Genomic DNA, 12626 nt, shown 5'->3' on the forward strand with positions numbered 1-12626 from the left:
GAGTATGGCGTTGAAAACTGGGGAAATACATACAGGAGTTCACTTCAACCATTGTACATATTACAGAAGAGAGCGATAAGAGTTGTGCACAAGATGGGGTATAGGGATCACACAAATGCAGTTTTCATACAGTCCAAATTGTTGAAGTTCTTTGATTTAGTGGAATATAAGACTGCTGTGTTTATGTATAAAGCCAGGAATGACTTATTACCTGGTGGAATCCTAAAGTTATTTGGTGAAAGGGAAGGGGGATATAACTTAAGGGGTTAGTTAAATTTATAAATTCATGCTAAACGTACAACCAAAAAAAGATTTTGTATTTCCATAAGTGGGGTAAACCTATGGAACATTTTAAGTGTAGACATAAAAAATAGTAATAGAATTGACGAGTTTAAATATAAAAATAAAGGTATTTGTCAATCAAGATATATGCAAGAACAGGCTCAATGATTAATTATATGGACAATTGTGGGTGTGGTGTACACTATATTACTTGTGTGGTGTAGAAGATAATTATTTAAGAATGTAATTATGTAAGGATGTTAACACTGTTATAATTTTTTTTTTAGCATAATACTTATGTGGGTAGAAGTGAATCATTTACTGCTTGCAAACCAATGATGGTAAGATGATGTCATGGGGTAGGACTGGATTAGTCTGACTTCTTCCTACTCCATTCAAGCACGTACTAGGTATAAGCAAATTGATATTGGATTATGTGTAAAATTATGTGTGTTGTCATATCAACTGTTTTTAGATGCTTGAAAGAATAAATCAAATCAAATCAAGCAAGTCTGTTTGCAGGCCTGCTTCTCTAAGCCTGAAAAATAAACCTGCACAGAGAGCAACAGTGGCCTTAAAAATACAGCACATGCCTGAGAGACATGAAGAGAAATGTATGATAGAAATAAAGGATTAGGGTGCCCTGGGAGCTTTTGCACATGCAGTATTACATGGCTGTCTGCATGAACAACCATACAGCTGTGTGTACTATATTAGAGCTAACTCCAGGTGAGAAACCTTGAGCAGTAGGTGGGAAAATGTAAAAGGCTGCCCCCTGAATGCTGACTAGTTGAATCATCAGTCAAGAGATCCATCAGTCGACTGAGGCTCGTCTAGTTGAGCCTTGACCGTGGACACTATTTGGCAAATTACTGCCCAGAATGAGTAGAACAAGACAACAAAACCCACTAGGACAAATCACATAAAATGAGATTTCTACCTTATTACAAGTGATTTCAAACATCACAGTCTACTTTTACAAGATAAAAGACTTTACCAGTGGTGAAGAAGTGGACTTCAACAGAGTGCAACTAGCTCAGCTATGAATCTTCCACTGTAACAATCTCCAACCTGCCCAACTCTGCTGCAGCATTTAATTGCCATTTAATTTTGCCATCTGTTTACCATTTTCTATGGCAGCTGGATTAAAGTCACTTTAATATACTGTACCTTTAGCTACTCATTAACATGCACATCATGGCTAACGTCACTCAGTCCTTGAAAGTGTTGGTTGTATACATCAACAAGAAACAATGCAGTGCAAAGGTCATCAGGGGCCCGTTTCAAGAAGGAGGTTTAACAAACTCAGAGTTCAAACCTGAACTCTGAGTTGACTTACACAGAGTTGGAAAACTTGGAGTTTTCGGTTTCAGAACAGCTGAAAAGAGTTGGTTTAATCAACTCTGAGTTGTCTGACTCAGAGTTAGGCGCGTGCCACGCGACTATAAAAAGCCCTGAACAAGGGAGTGAAGAAATTACGAGTCACCATGGCAACAGGACCAAGCCAAAATAGGTCTGCGTTTTTCCCCGACAGAAATGGATGTGCTACTACAAGCATATAGTGACTACGAGCCCATATTCCGTAAGAGAAGCAACACGGTTGCAGCGGCGAAAGAGAGAGAGTTAGCTTGGGGGAAAATAGCTGCCCGAGTCAATGCGTACGTTTACATTTTAATCATACAGTGTTCGGTGTAAGTAATTACTAAATAATGTTAGTAATGTTATTATTTGTCACTTGTAAAGTAAGGAATGGTTCTTAATTCTTCAATAATTGAATGAGTAACTTCAGTAATTGCATAAAATACCGATTTTTGTACGAATTAAAAGTGCAGTTTTATGTCCACCCTTTCTTAAAATTCCTATTGTGGTTGATATGGGATTTGTAAAGTAATGATTAATAAATAATCCAATACGTTTTATGGAGAGTAATTATTACATTAATCAAAATACCTTTTTTAAAATGTACCCATAACTGACTCTGAGTTTAGATTACCTCTCTTTTTGAAACGGGTTTAACTTACCCTGCTTTCACGGGTTTAAGTTACCTCCGTTTCTGGAACCGAAAACTCAGAGTTTTCCTCATTTCAGGGTTAACAAACTCAGAGTTTCAACAAAACCTCCTTCTTGAAACGGGCCCCAGGAGTTTTTTAGTCACCACAACAATGGTGGAAAACTTTGAAGAGAAACTGGAACAATCAACAAAGAAATTAAATGTGTTTGAACCTTCAGGGAACCAATATGTCACTGCCTAACTTGCAAAAAGCTGCAAGGAAGAATGAGCAGAACCAGAGACATCATAGGAAGCTGCAGAATTACCTTTCTTTCCACTTTGTTGATGGGTTTTGCTGTGCATAAATGCTTCCTACTATTTTTGTAGGAAAATAACAGTCAAGCCTTTCTTTGGCAATACACTTGTCATTGTCATAGACCAGCAAGAAGACCTGTTAAATTGCTGTGATGCAGCTTCAAATGTAAAAAAAAACAAAAAACAAAAAACAAACAAAAAAAACCCCAACTATTCTCAACATACAGTATTTAAACAGTCTCTTAAATGGTTTTCTTTGCTGGACCCAAGTCAACCTCATCCGGATGCAGACTCTTTGGGCCAGTCATGGAACAGGAGAACAAAGGAGTCATCTCTCTGGCCATCGGCATGGTGACTGTTGCCATGCCAGCACTAAGCTGCTCACTTGCAAAGATCAGTGGTGCCTCTGGTTGTTGCTTTGATGGTGTGCTGACTGTCTTTATATGTGTGTGTCAGTAATCCCTCTACGACAGTGAATGTGTTCTTTGGCACCAGTCATACCTTTTGTGTACGTGTGTCTCACTTTATTCATGCAGTATATTGTGTATCTACAGTAACAATAATAGTATTAGACTGTTATGGTGTAGTCCCCCTCACCAGGAGGGTGAGGGAGAACTGTGGTAGGACTCAAGTGTGCTGACCCAGGTGCTAATAAAAAAAAAAGGAGGTTTAATGGAACAAAACACAAAGGACAACATAACAAGGTCCATGTACATATACAATCCGGGTAGAGTAAAGATGGTGGAGGAGACCAGGACGACCAGGGGAGTAGACAGGCTAATGGCAGGAACCAAAAGAGTAGGAGAATGAGGACAGACAGGTGAAAAAGTGGCGAACGACAAAAGAAATCAACCACACAGGAACTGTCGGCAGTGAATTCTACGTATGCATCACTAAACCTATAGAAACAAAAACATACAAAGAGGTCCACAGCACAGGAACTGTCAGCGTGGCCTTCTATAAACACAAAACAACATAACCAACGTACATAATGCGATCCACAGCACAGGTATTGTCAGTGTGGAAAACAAAATGACGTACAATACATACCACGCCAATATCTCTGTTACGGGGTATGCGAGTTACAGTAGTGAATGCTCCGGCGACAGCAGAGCGTCCGCCAGAGGTATAAATAAAGTAGGAGGGTGATTACAGTGATGCGCCCCAGCTGTGCGCGACAACCCACAAGTCACTGATTACAAAATGCGACACAGCTGAGGTGCTGATCCTGCAAAAACAGCGAGCAGGAGAGAGAAAGGCTGAAGAGAGGCAGGTCGCGCAGAGCGGACCTGACATAGACAGTGTGTGTATGTGTGTCTTCCAGTTCAGAATCCTTTAGGAATCAGCGGAAAGGGCATGAAGAGTTCCTACTAGCGCTTAATGGCCTCTTGGTTAAAGTGGGAAGCCTCTTCCTCCTGCTTTTCTACCACAGTCATTCCTGTTACCAGTGTCGCCATCTGTTTCCCTCCATGCTCATTTATTCACACTCTCATTGATTTTTCTTTCTTTATGCAGCTACTTTATTCAGATGTTTCCAAACCATATATAACTGTTAGTCATCATAACCTACTGGAATACCATCTTGGAAAGTCGTGAGAGGCTAATTCATGGACAATCTGGCCAGGAATAAAGACAAACTGCTGACTTGAATACAGGTTGGGTGATTGCACAAATAGAAAGCAGGCCAGTGTGGGCAAAGTTGGACAGAGCAAGTACAGTAGTAGGAGTGGGAAAATGGAACTGGGTCTGAAGGGACATGACAAACACAGGGTTCCAGACTGAGAATGTGACAGTATTGATCGAGTAGGTTGTACTGACCTACCACACTCTGCAAGTTTTGTTGACTGGATTTAACTTCAGTTTGGTTCTTTTTTTTTTAAGGACACCCTGACTGCCACCATGTTAACTTGTGACTCACTTTCACAGTATCACTGGCATATAGTACTCACACAGATTTGATCTGTTGGCAATCATAAGTAGCTAGTAAGTTAGTGAACCTGCGATTTCCAGAAGAAAAAGAAACTGCATCATTCATCACAACCTCTTTATAAAACCACTCACTGTTGCAAAGGAGCCATGTAATAGGGGGTTAAGGTGAATAGGTACCTGTACAAGGTGGTTAACTATGCAAAACCAACCTACTGTGTTGTTTTAGTACACTGACTTACTGCCATTGAAGACTTTGCTGATGGCTGTGAAGTAATTTAATTTACAGTACAGTATAATGTCTGTCAACCTAAGTGTAATGGAAATAGCAAGAATGATGTCTGAGTAAAATCTTGTAGAAACCAATTGTGACTGTGATATTACAGTACATGTCAGAAATACAAATACCTGGGTTTCTTTGCAGGGACACAGTTATAAGGCTCAGCAGAGCTATTAGACACTGCCTGCCAACAACTATCAGCACTTCCTGCCCTCTTTATTTACTTGGAGGGTAGGGGGGGAAATCACAGAGGCCATCATCACCCTGCAGGAGGCAGAGAGGGCATTAAAGGAGAGAGAGAGAGAGAGAAGACAGAGAGGGCGCAAGTGAGAGTGATACAAAGGCTTGGGATGGTAGAAAGGAAGAAAGGGGAGTGCTATTGAAAGCCCAGATGTGAAGGGTGGCTTTTACTCTGTCAGGAGTGACAGCTATCAAAATATGTCAGTGTGTGTATAACATTGCATTAACAGGATTGGCCACACACAGTACTGTACTACAGTCACACTGAAATGTATGACAGTATCTCCATACAGATGTTTGGTGTCACACAGTGCCATTTGTCCACTGTTATTTTGTTTTGATTTAGGATCCCCCTGCCTGTAGTAAAATGTTTCAATTATCTAAATAGCTTAGGCTGATTCTCCCCAGGCCCTGGTGCAGGCTTTACACTATATACAACCTGGGCTTTGTGAGTTTGGTCTCAGAGTGTTTTGGACTCACTGTCAAAAACTATTCCACAGAATTCATTACTACTGCATAAAGTGCAGAGGGTGAATGACTGACAGTCTGAATGTTGTTTCAGACACGTCTCTGTCCTAATAATTACATGTTACACGACAGTCTATATATTGGATTTTTACTGATTTCTCCCCCTCTTTTAAAGTGCTTTTAATCAATGTTCCCAACACAATGTTACAATATCTGATATTATATATAGCTCCAGCTCTGGTAAACTCAAACATCAGTCAATACAAAACTATTGTTATTTTGGATATTTTGTAATGATGATGATTTAGGAAATTATGGCAATTACACCAGGGGATTTCTCCATCATTAAAACCAGATTCTGTTTGTGTTTTTAGAACATTCTTGAAAAGCAGCTTCTCTGGAGACAATTGAGAACAATTGGTGGTTCATACTGTCAAGAGGAAAGTGGGGAGGCTTGGTAATATTGAGTGCTACCTAAAATGTTCAGTCATTGTTTCTTTACACACACACACACACACACACACACACACACACACACACACACTGTATTTTCATTCCTTGTGGGGACTTTGTATTGACTTACATTCATTTCCTGTAGACTTATCCTAACTGTAACCATAACCACCTAGTTGTCAGACGAAGTGGGGAGGGTCATCGTGATACTAGCCTAACACCTAAACAATGTTGCCACCCTAAAATTCAATGATTTCCTTGTGGGGACCAGCTTCTTGTCTCCACAAGGATGGCTGAGTCCCCACAGTGTGTGTGTATTAACAGGTCCTCACGATGCAAGTAATACAAAGGCACACACACACACACACAGAGAGAGAGAGAGAAAGAGCTCCAGGGTATGACTAGTAGATGGCTTTGAGCCTGGACAGTCGCAGCATGCGTCTGCTGGCCAGAGACACCTTCCTTCCCCCATTACTGGCAGACACAATGTCTATTGGTGTGTGTGTGTGTGTGTGTGTGTGTGTGTGTGTGTCTCATTATAAACTGAATTGGGACAACCAGGGGCATTCGTCTGAATTCTATGATGTCGCCTGTACTGGCATGGCCGCTGAGAACCCAGCATCCATGAAATACTCATTTTTGTGCAAAATCTTGCTCATTCCACTAAAATTGACACATTAAAGATGTCCTTCCCACTGGGGACAACTGTGTTAAAAATAAAAGCAGTAGCAACACTACAAGGAGTCAACCAAACAACATCTTCTCTCAAGCGCGATGCCTATGTGACTGGCAGAGATAGAGCTTGCGAAATGATGATGATGTTAGAAAACACAGCAGCAGAACACATTTTTAACAAAAAAAAATGTCCCATGGAATGAAATACACAGAAGACATAGTACGCAGTTTCAAAGAGTAAGACACCCTGCCTCTTGTAGTATGAAGAAAAAACTGCATTCAACTTTGCACATTATTCAAATAAAGAAGTGCATATTCTTAAAAATATATTTAAACTAGGTATCATTTATAAACAGATGACAGTCTACAGTAAAACAATATAGTAAGCTATGGACAAGACAAAACATTTTTGAAATAAATAAATAGTATAAAACGACAATGTAATAACGTGATGTAATAAAAGTAAAGTAATGTGTTTTAAGGCGAAAACTGTAAGAATGTCTATGAATTCTGGGCTCTACAATTATACTTACAGTATATTATATAATTATAAAGCACATCACCAGCAGCCAGTGACCATTTTTCTTCAACTGCCTCAATACTGGCAACCGTCAGTAGCATTGAGCCAGCTGTTTACCCCCAACCTTCATGACTCTCCTCTCTCCTCGCAAAGTCACTCCCAGAGCACTCTGGTCATGTGCCAACCTGCCAAACATACCCCTGGAGGCCCTGGCCTTGGGTCACTGAGTGATGCCAGAGGTACAAGCCACTGATGGGTGGCCTGTTAGCGGGGTGAATGCGTGAGGTGGCTTGGGGGCACAGTGGAACTCTGGTGCTTAGTAAAGTATTAAATCAGGAATGCATCTATGCCATCAGAATCAAATAATCAGCACTTTGCTGCCATAGTCACTGAAATACAGCAAAAAAGCATACCAATAACACAGGACACCACACACATACTGTACATCAGTGATTGTGTCTGTTTCTATATCTGCGTCATTCCGACAGGACCTCCAGTGGGACTCAGTCGGAGGGTGAAGGAGAGGCAGAGGAGAGAACCTTAATGATGAAATTAAATGATGCTGGAGGAGATGAAGCTGGAAGGCAGACAGCAATTGACAGTTTGTCAGATTATCTAACAAACTTTCAACAGCGAGGAAAGGAGCTTTTTTTCTAATGAGTATTTGGGGATGCATTTTACTCTTTGGAACTTGACATTGTTTCTCTGCAAAACAACTCTACTAACTGGCTTAAACCTCACAGCATATGTTGCCTAGCAACATCATCTTATTTAACACTGAAAGTCAGCAGCCTCAGTGGCACAGCAGTTTTAGACAGGGAGCTCTGGAAACATCAGGAACACAAATAACATGTAAGGAAATGAAGGCAGACAGCTGGCAGCTTCGGCACAATGGACTGAACTTGAATCTTCTAGGGATCCCCGGACATTTTCAGTTTACTGAATTATTTCACTTCACTGATTCTTACATTTTTCTTTGACCATCTGTCTAGAAGTGCTATTTGCTTTGTTAAACTAAAACATTTTAAACGGGGGGGCGGGACTAAGTGATAGAATTCAAACTGTGAACCAGTATGGAAACAACAGGCCCACTGTGGGAGAGTTTTGTTTGTCTTGAATGATCACATTTTTCTACAGCCATGCTCTATTAAAAGCTATCTCACTAGCATTGTAAATCCCCTTCACACAAACACACACACACCGTCTCCGACCATCCAGCAGCACACACAAGAACATCCAACAGATAAAAACATTGCAGAGAATGTGTGAGTGTGCTATTATAGCTAACAAACATTGAGCATGTAGTGGCAGACTGTGCATCAAGGTAGATGTACAGAAACACACATGTTTCATGTGTTTTCATCTTCTATGGGAGGTTACATAGACTTACATTCATCTCCTGGACAGACACCTTAACACTTAACCATATCCACTACTTCACTAACACCTAACCCTTTTCTTACCCAGCATCTGGGCCCTACAAGGATGGCAAGTCCCCACAGTGCAAGTGTGAAAACAGGTTTTGTTCCCCACATTGTGAGTAATACCAGGCACACACACACCCTCCAGCTCTCCCTCTTTCACTCCTTCCTCTCTTTGTTCCTCCACCTGCTGTCCACCCTCCCACCACTTCATTACCGGCCAGCTAATGACAAGCAGTGAAAACAATAGCACTTTGAAACAGTAGACTGCTGTGGAATATGAATGATAGCTCTCCTAGCTCGCTTTTAACACACACATAAGACATGTATGTGGCTGAGAGTGTTACCTTCTGCTAGTTTCTTGTCGTACTTGTGGATAATGAGTGCTGCTAATGGTGCTTCATGCCTTTGGGAGGAGATTGAAGGATGAGTGTGGAGAAGCTGAAGGCTGAGCGGCGGTTACTCTGACTGTATGACTGTAGTCGAACTTTTTAAAAGGCTAAAAAGACAGCAAATGGAATAGGGAACAAGGCGGAAGTAAATGATGAAGACATAAAGGCAATAAAATGACAGTGAGAAAAAGAAATTGGGCAGGAGGAGATGACAAAAATGAGATAAATCTTACATCTGTTTCAGGAGACAGAGGTGGGGAGAGAGAAAGAGCCACACAGGGACAGACAGAAAGAAGTGTGTAAATATGTAAAGACAGACAGATTTTATGCTACTTTAGTTGGGGGGTGCCAAAATATGGAAGTGTACCATTTTTTTGCTCCACATAATTCTTTATTTTCACTGCCTATAGCAGACATTCAACAGAGTGATACATTATCTTATCATGCTAGGAATCCTGCATAAGCTTCACTTCTCTCAGCCTGGTTTGATTAGTTTGGGAGATTCATTCAAAGCAATGATTTCTGCAAGAGGATACATAAACATGTTAGCATGAATGTGAAAAAAAGTATTTTTATTTGAAAAGCACTTTGAATAATCAAGATGAACAGGGTTTTGTTTTTCCATAAACCAATTATAAAATTCAAGGCATTTTATTTAATTAAAACAGCTGTTTCTCCATAATATTCAAGATGAATAATATACTGTCATGAGAAGGCTGAAAATGAATGAAGGAACAATGAATGAGCAAAGGCTTGCGTTAGGTCATTTCAAAGTGAACTGCTCTAGCCCTTCGAATACAGCAGAAAGTTTGTGAGTGAATTCAGCACCAAGGTCAGAGGCAGAGACAGCGTGCAGAGAAAGATGAACTGGCTGCAGCGAGTCATTGAGCCTGGAAGGAGAAAGTTTACTGCCAATGACCACACAGCCAACTGAGAAAATGCAAGGAAAAGATGCAAGGAGAGAGGACTCAAGGAAACACGTTATTAATGATGAGATGTTCTTTCTTCCTATCCTTCATCTGAAGCATCCAATCACCAGGTGATTTCTTTACAACTGAGGCAAGTGCTCACACTCAGCCACTGACAGCATGTCCACAACACTTTACCTGGACAGGGATTAACACGAGCCTTTCTTCTAGACTGACATCCCTCAGTGCAATACCTTGTAAATATACTTTTGTATATACAGTATCTAAAAAGCTGCATCTAAACTGTGTAAAGTCCACCATGGACTACACCTAGAAACACAAGCTGAAGCTTTTAGGATTGGCCCAGACACTCCCCTGACCTGAATATCACAGAATATCTGTGGGCAGAAGCAAGGTGTACGCAACAGTTATAATTTAAAAGGGTTTATTAGCACTAGAGGCAGACCAGCAAACAGTATACATGTAACATAACTCGCGTATCTTGGCAGGTGAACATAAAGCTCAGGTAATGCAACTCTTTTTACTACTGTGAACCTAGAAACTCAGGCACATAAACAGGCCTTTTCTTCCTTGCAGTAAACCCCAAACTCAGGAAAGTCAAGCAACGTTCCTCAGAGCAAACTTAGGAAGCCAAGAAACAAACAGTATTTTGTTTTGCAGTGAACCCTGAAATTCAGGAACTCAGGTAAGTCTTTTCTTTGCAACCAACTCAAGATAAACAATTATATGTAACAATCTTCCTCACAAAAAGCCTTTCAACACAAACTCAGGCAGACAATGTACACATTCCTTCCCAGGGAAAAACATGAATTCAGGTAGTAAAGATGTGGTGACAGCAAGGGAAAATCCAAGAAAAGAAAAGATTTTTTTATTACCTGGCATGCCTCTTTATCAGAAATCACCTGGTGATTGGATGCTTCAAATGAAGGATAGGAAGAAAGAACATCTCATCATTAATAACGTGTTTCCTTGAGTCCTCTCTCCTCGCATGTTTTCTTTGCATTTTCTCTTCACATCATCTCATGCAAGTGAGGGAAATGATGGCGCTTATAGGATATTTTGGAAGCAGCCAATGACATGGAGGACAAAAAAAAACACTGACACAGAACTGGGGAAAGTGAGGGGGTTAGAAAGAGCTAGGCCAGGCAGACAACAAGCAACAGGTGGATTTAATTCAGGTAATTGTGGGCAAGCTGAGGCAGGTCAGGTTAGTGGACATACATCAAAACAAAATGTGACAACTAATCTCCTAAAAGCCATGGTTAAGTGTTCATATTAGTAAATGCAATAGTTGCTATTTCTACTATTGAATAGTCTAAAAATAAAAATTGCTTTGAAACTGGTTGCACAATCTACGCCTTACACAACAAAAGCTAAATGCAGCACCAGGCAGAAGATACATAAATGTAACTTTTTAATGTGACTCCCTTTGTGTAGATTTGCATTAAACAGTATGTGAATGCATTAAGTTTGGTCAAGAGAATAAGATTTCAGTCACAGTAAAAGCAATTAAAAGTGTTCTCACAACCCATTAAATAGAAATCAAGGCATTTGGTTCAGACACACCATGCACTGACGAGCCAGAAGCATCAACAGTGCAATCTTTCCAGCTACACATTGTAATAAATAACTACTCTGTCTCTGGATGAAATATATTGGTTGGGATACTAATATGAGCTCCCAGTTCATTTGATTTCTTATCACTATCCAAACATACTTGCCAGAGCCACTGTGTCAGTCAAGATGTATTTGCACAGATGATATGTAGTGTAGCAAATCCAATTACATGCACTCACAACAAATGATGTTTAAGCAATGCTTATAGCTTATGTTTCAGGCAACCATACGAGTCCATTTCACGTATATATCTGCTGTTTGCCAAAAATCTTTGAGCAAATCCACTGTATTCTTTAATACACCTAGATTGTGTCCCCCTGCGACCCGGGGGACACTACTTTTCAGGTGACTCACACGCAGGTCCTGAAGGCCCTGAAACAGGTAAACCCCCATAAGGCAGCGGGACCAGACAGTGTCCCCCCCAGGAGTGTTGACAGCCTGTGGGGATCAACTAGCTAGTGTGTATACAGACATCTTCAACCTGTCTTTAAGGTTGTAGTTCCTCGCATTTTCAAAAAAATCCATTACCATACCGGCCCCTAAGACATCAGACACATCCACTCTGAAAGACTTCAGGCCAGTGGCACTCACATCAGTCGCCATAAAGTGCTTGGAGAAACTGGTCCTCACACACATTAACCACATGGTCCCGGACTCTGTAGACCCTCTCCAGTTTGTCTAGCGCCCCAGTAGATCAGTTGACGATGCGACGGCTCTGGCTGTATTCCATACCCTGAAACACCTGGACAACAGCAGTACGTATGCTAGGATGCTCTTTCTGGATTACAGTTCTGCATTCAACACTATTTGCCCAGGCAGGCTGACTGGGAAGATGACAGACCTCGGTGTCCCAACTGCCACCTGTAACTGGATTTTAGACCTCCTGACTGAAAGACCACAGGTGGTCAGAATGGGAGGGCAGGTGTCTGCTGAGCTCACAATCAGCACAGGCTCACCGCAGGGCTGCTGTCTCAGCCCCAAACTCTTCACCCTGTACACCCACAACTTTGTCTCCAACCATGACAACACCATCATCATTAAATATGCTGATGACACCACCATTCTGGGCCTCATCAAGGGGGGAGACGAGTCGGGTTACAGAAGCTTGGTGAACAACA

At 41.1% G+C, this 12626-nt stretch overlaps 1 protein-coding gene across 3 annotated transcripts in view; it reads right to left on the reverse strand.

Annotated features, from left to right (window-relative positions):
* The window catches only part of kcnh2b (potassium voltage-gated channel, subfamily H (eag-related), member 2b), a 175990-nt gene that overhangs the window by 129164 nt on the left and 34200 nt on the right, over positions 1-12626 (reverse strand). Inside the window, exon 1 of one of the 3 annotated variants that reach the window (XM_020619428.1) lies at positions 10767-10892. The exons of the other annotated variants lie outside the window; for them this stretch is intronic. Within the exon in view, the coding sequence (XP_020475084.1) occupies positions 10767-10773 (7 nt within the window). The 5' untranslated portion in view covers positions 10774-10892. Of the gene's footprint in view, positions 1-10766; positions 10893-12626 lie in introns of those variants that run through there. 3 annotated transcript variants of the gene reach the window in all.

This window comes from Monopterus albus, unplaced genomic scaffold (assembly GCF_001952655.1).
Source record: "Monopterus albus unplaced genomic scaffold, M_albus_1.0 scaffold219.1, whole genome shotgun sequence".
In the NCBI taxonomy this organism is placed as follows: Eukaryota; Metazoa; Chordata; class Actinopteri; order Synbranchiformes; family Synbranchidae; genus Monopterus; species Monopterus albus.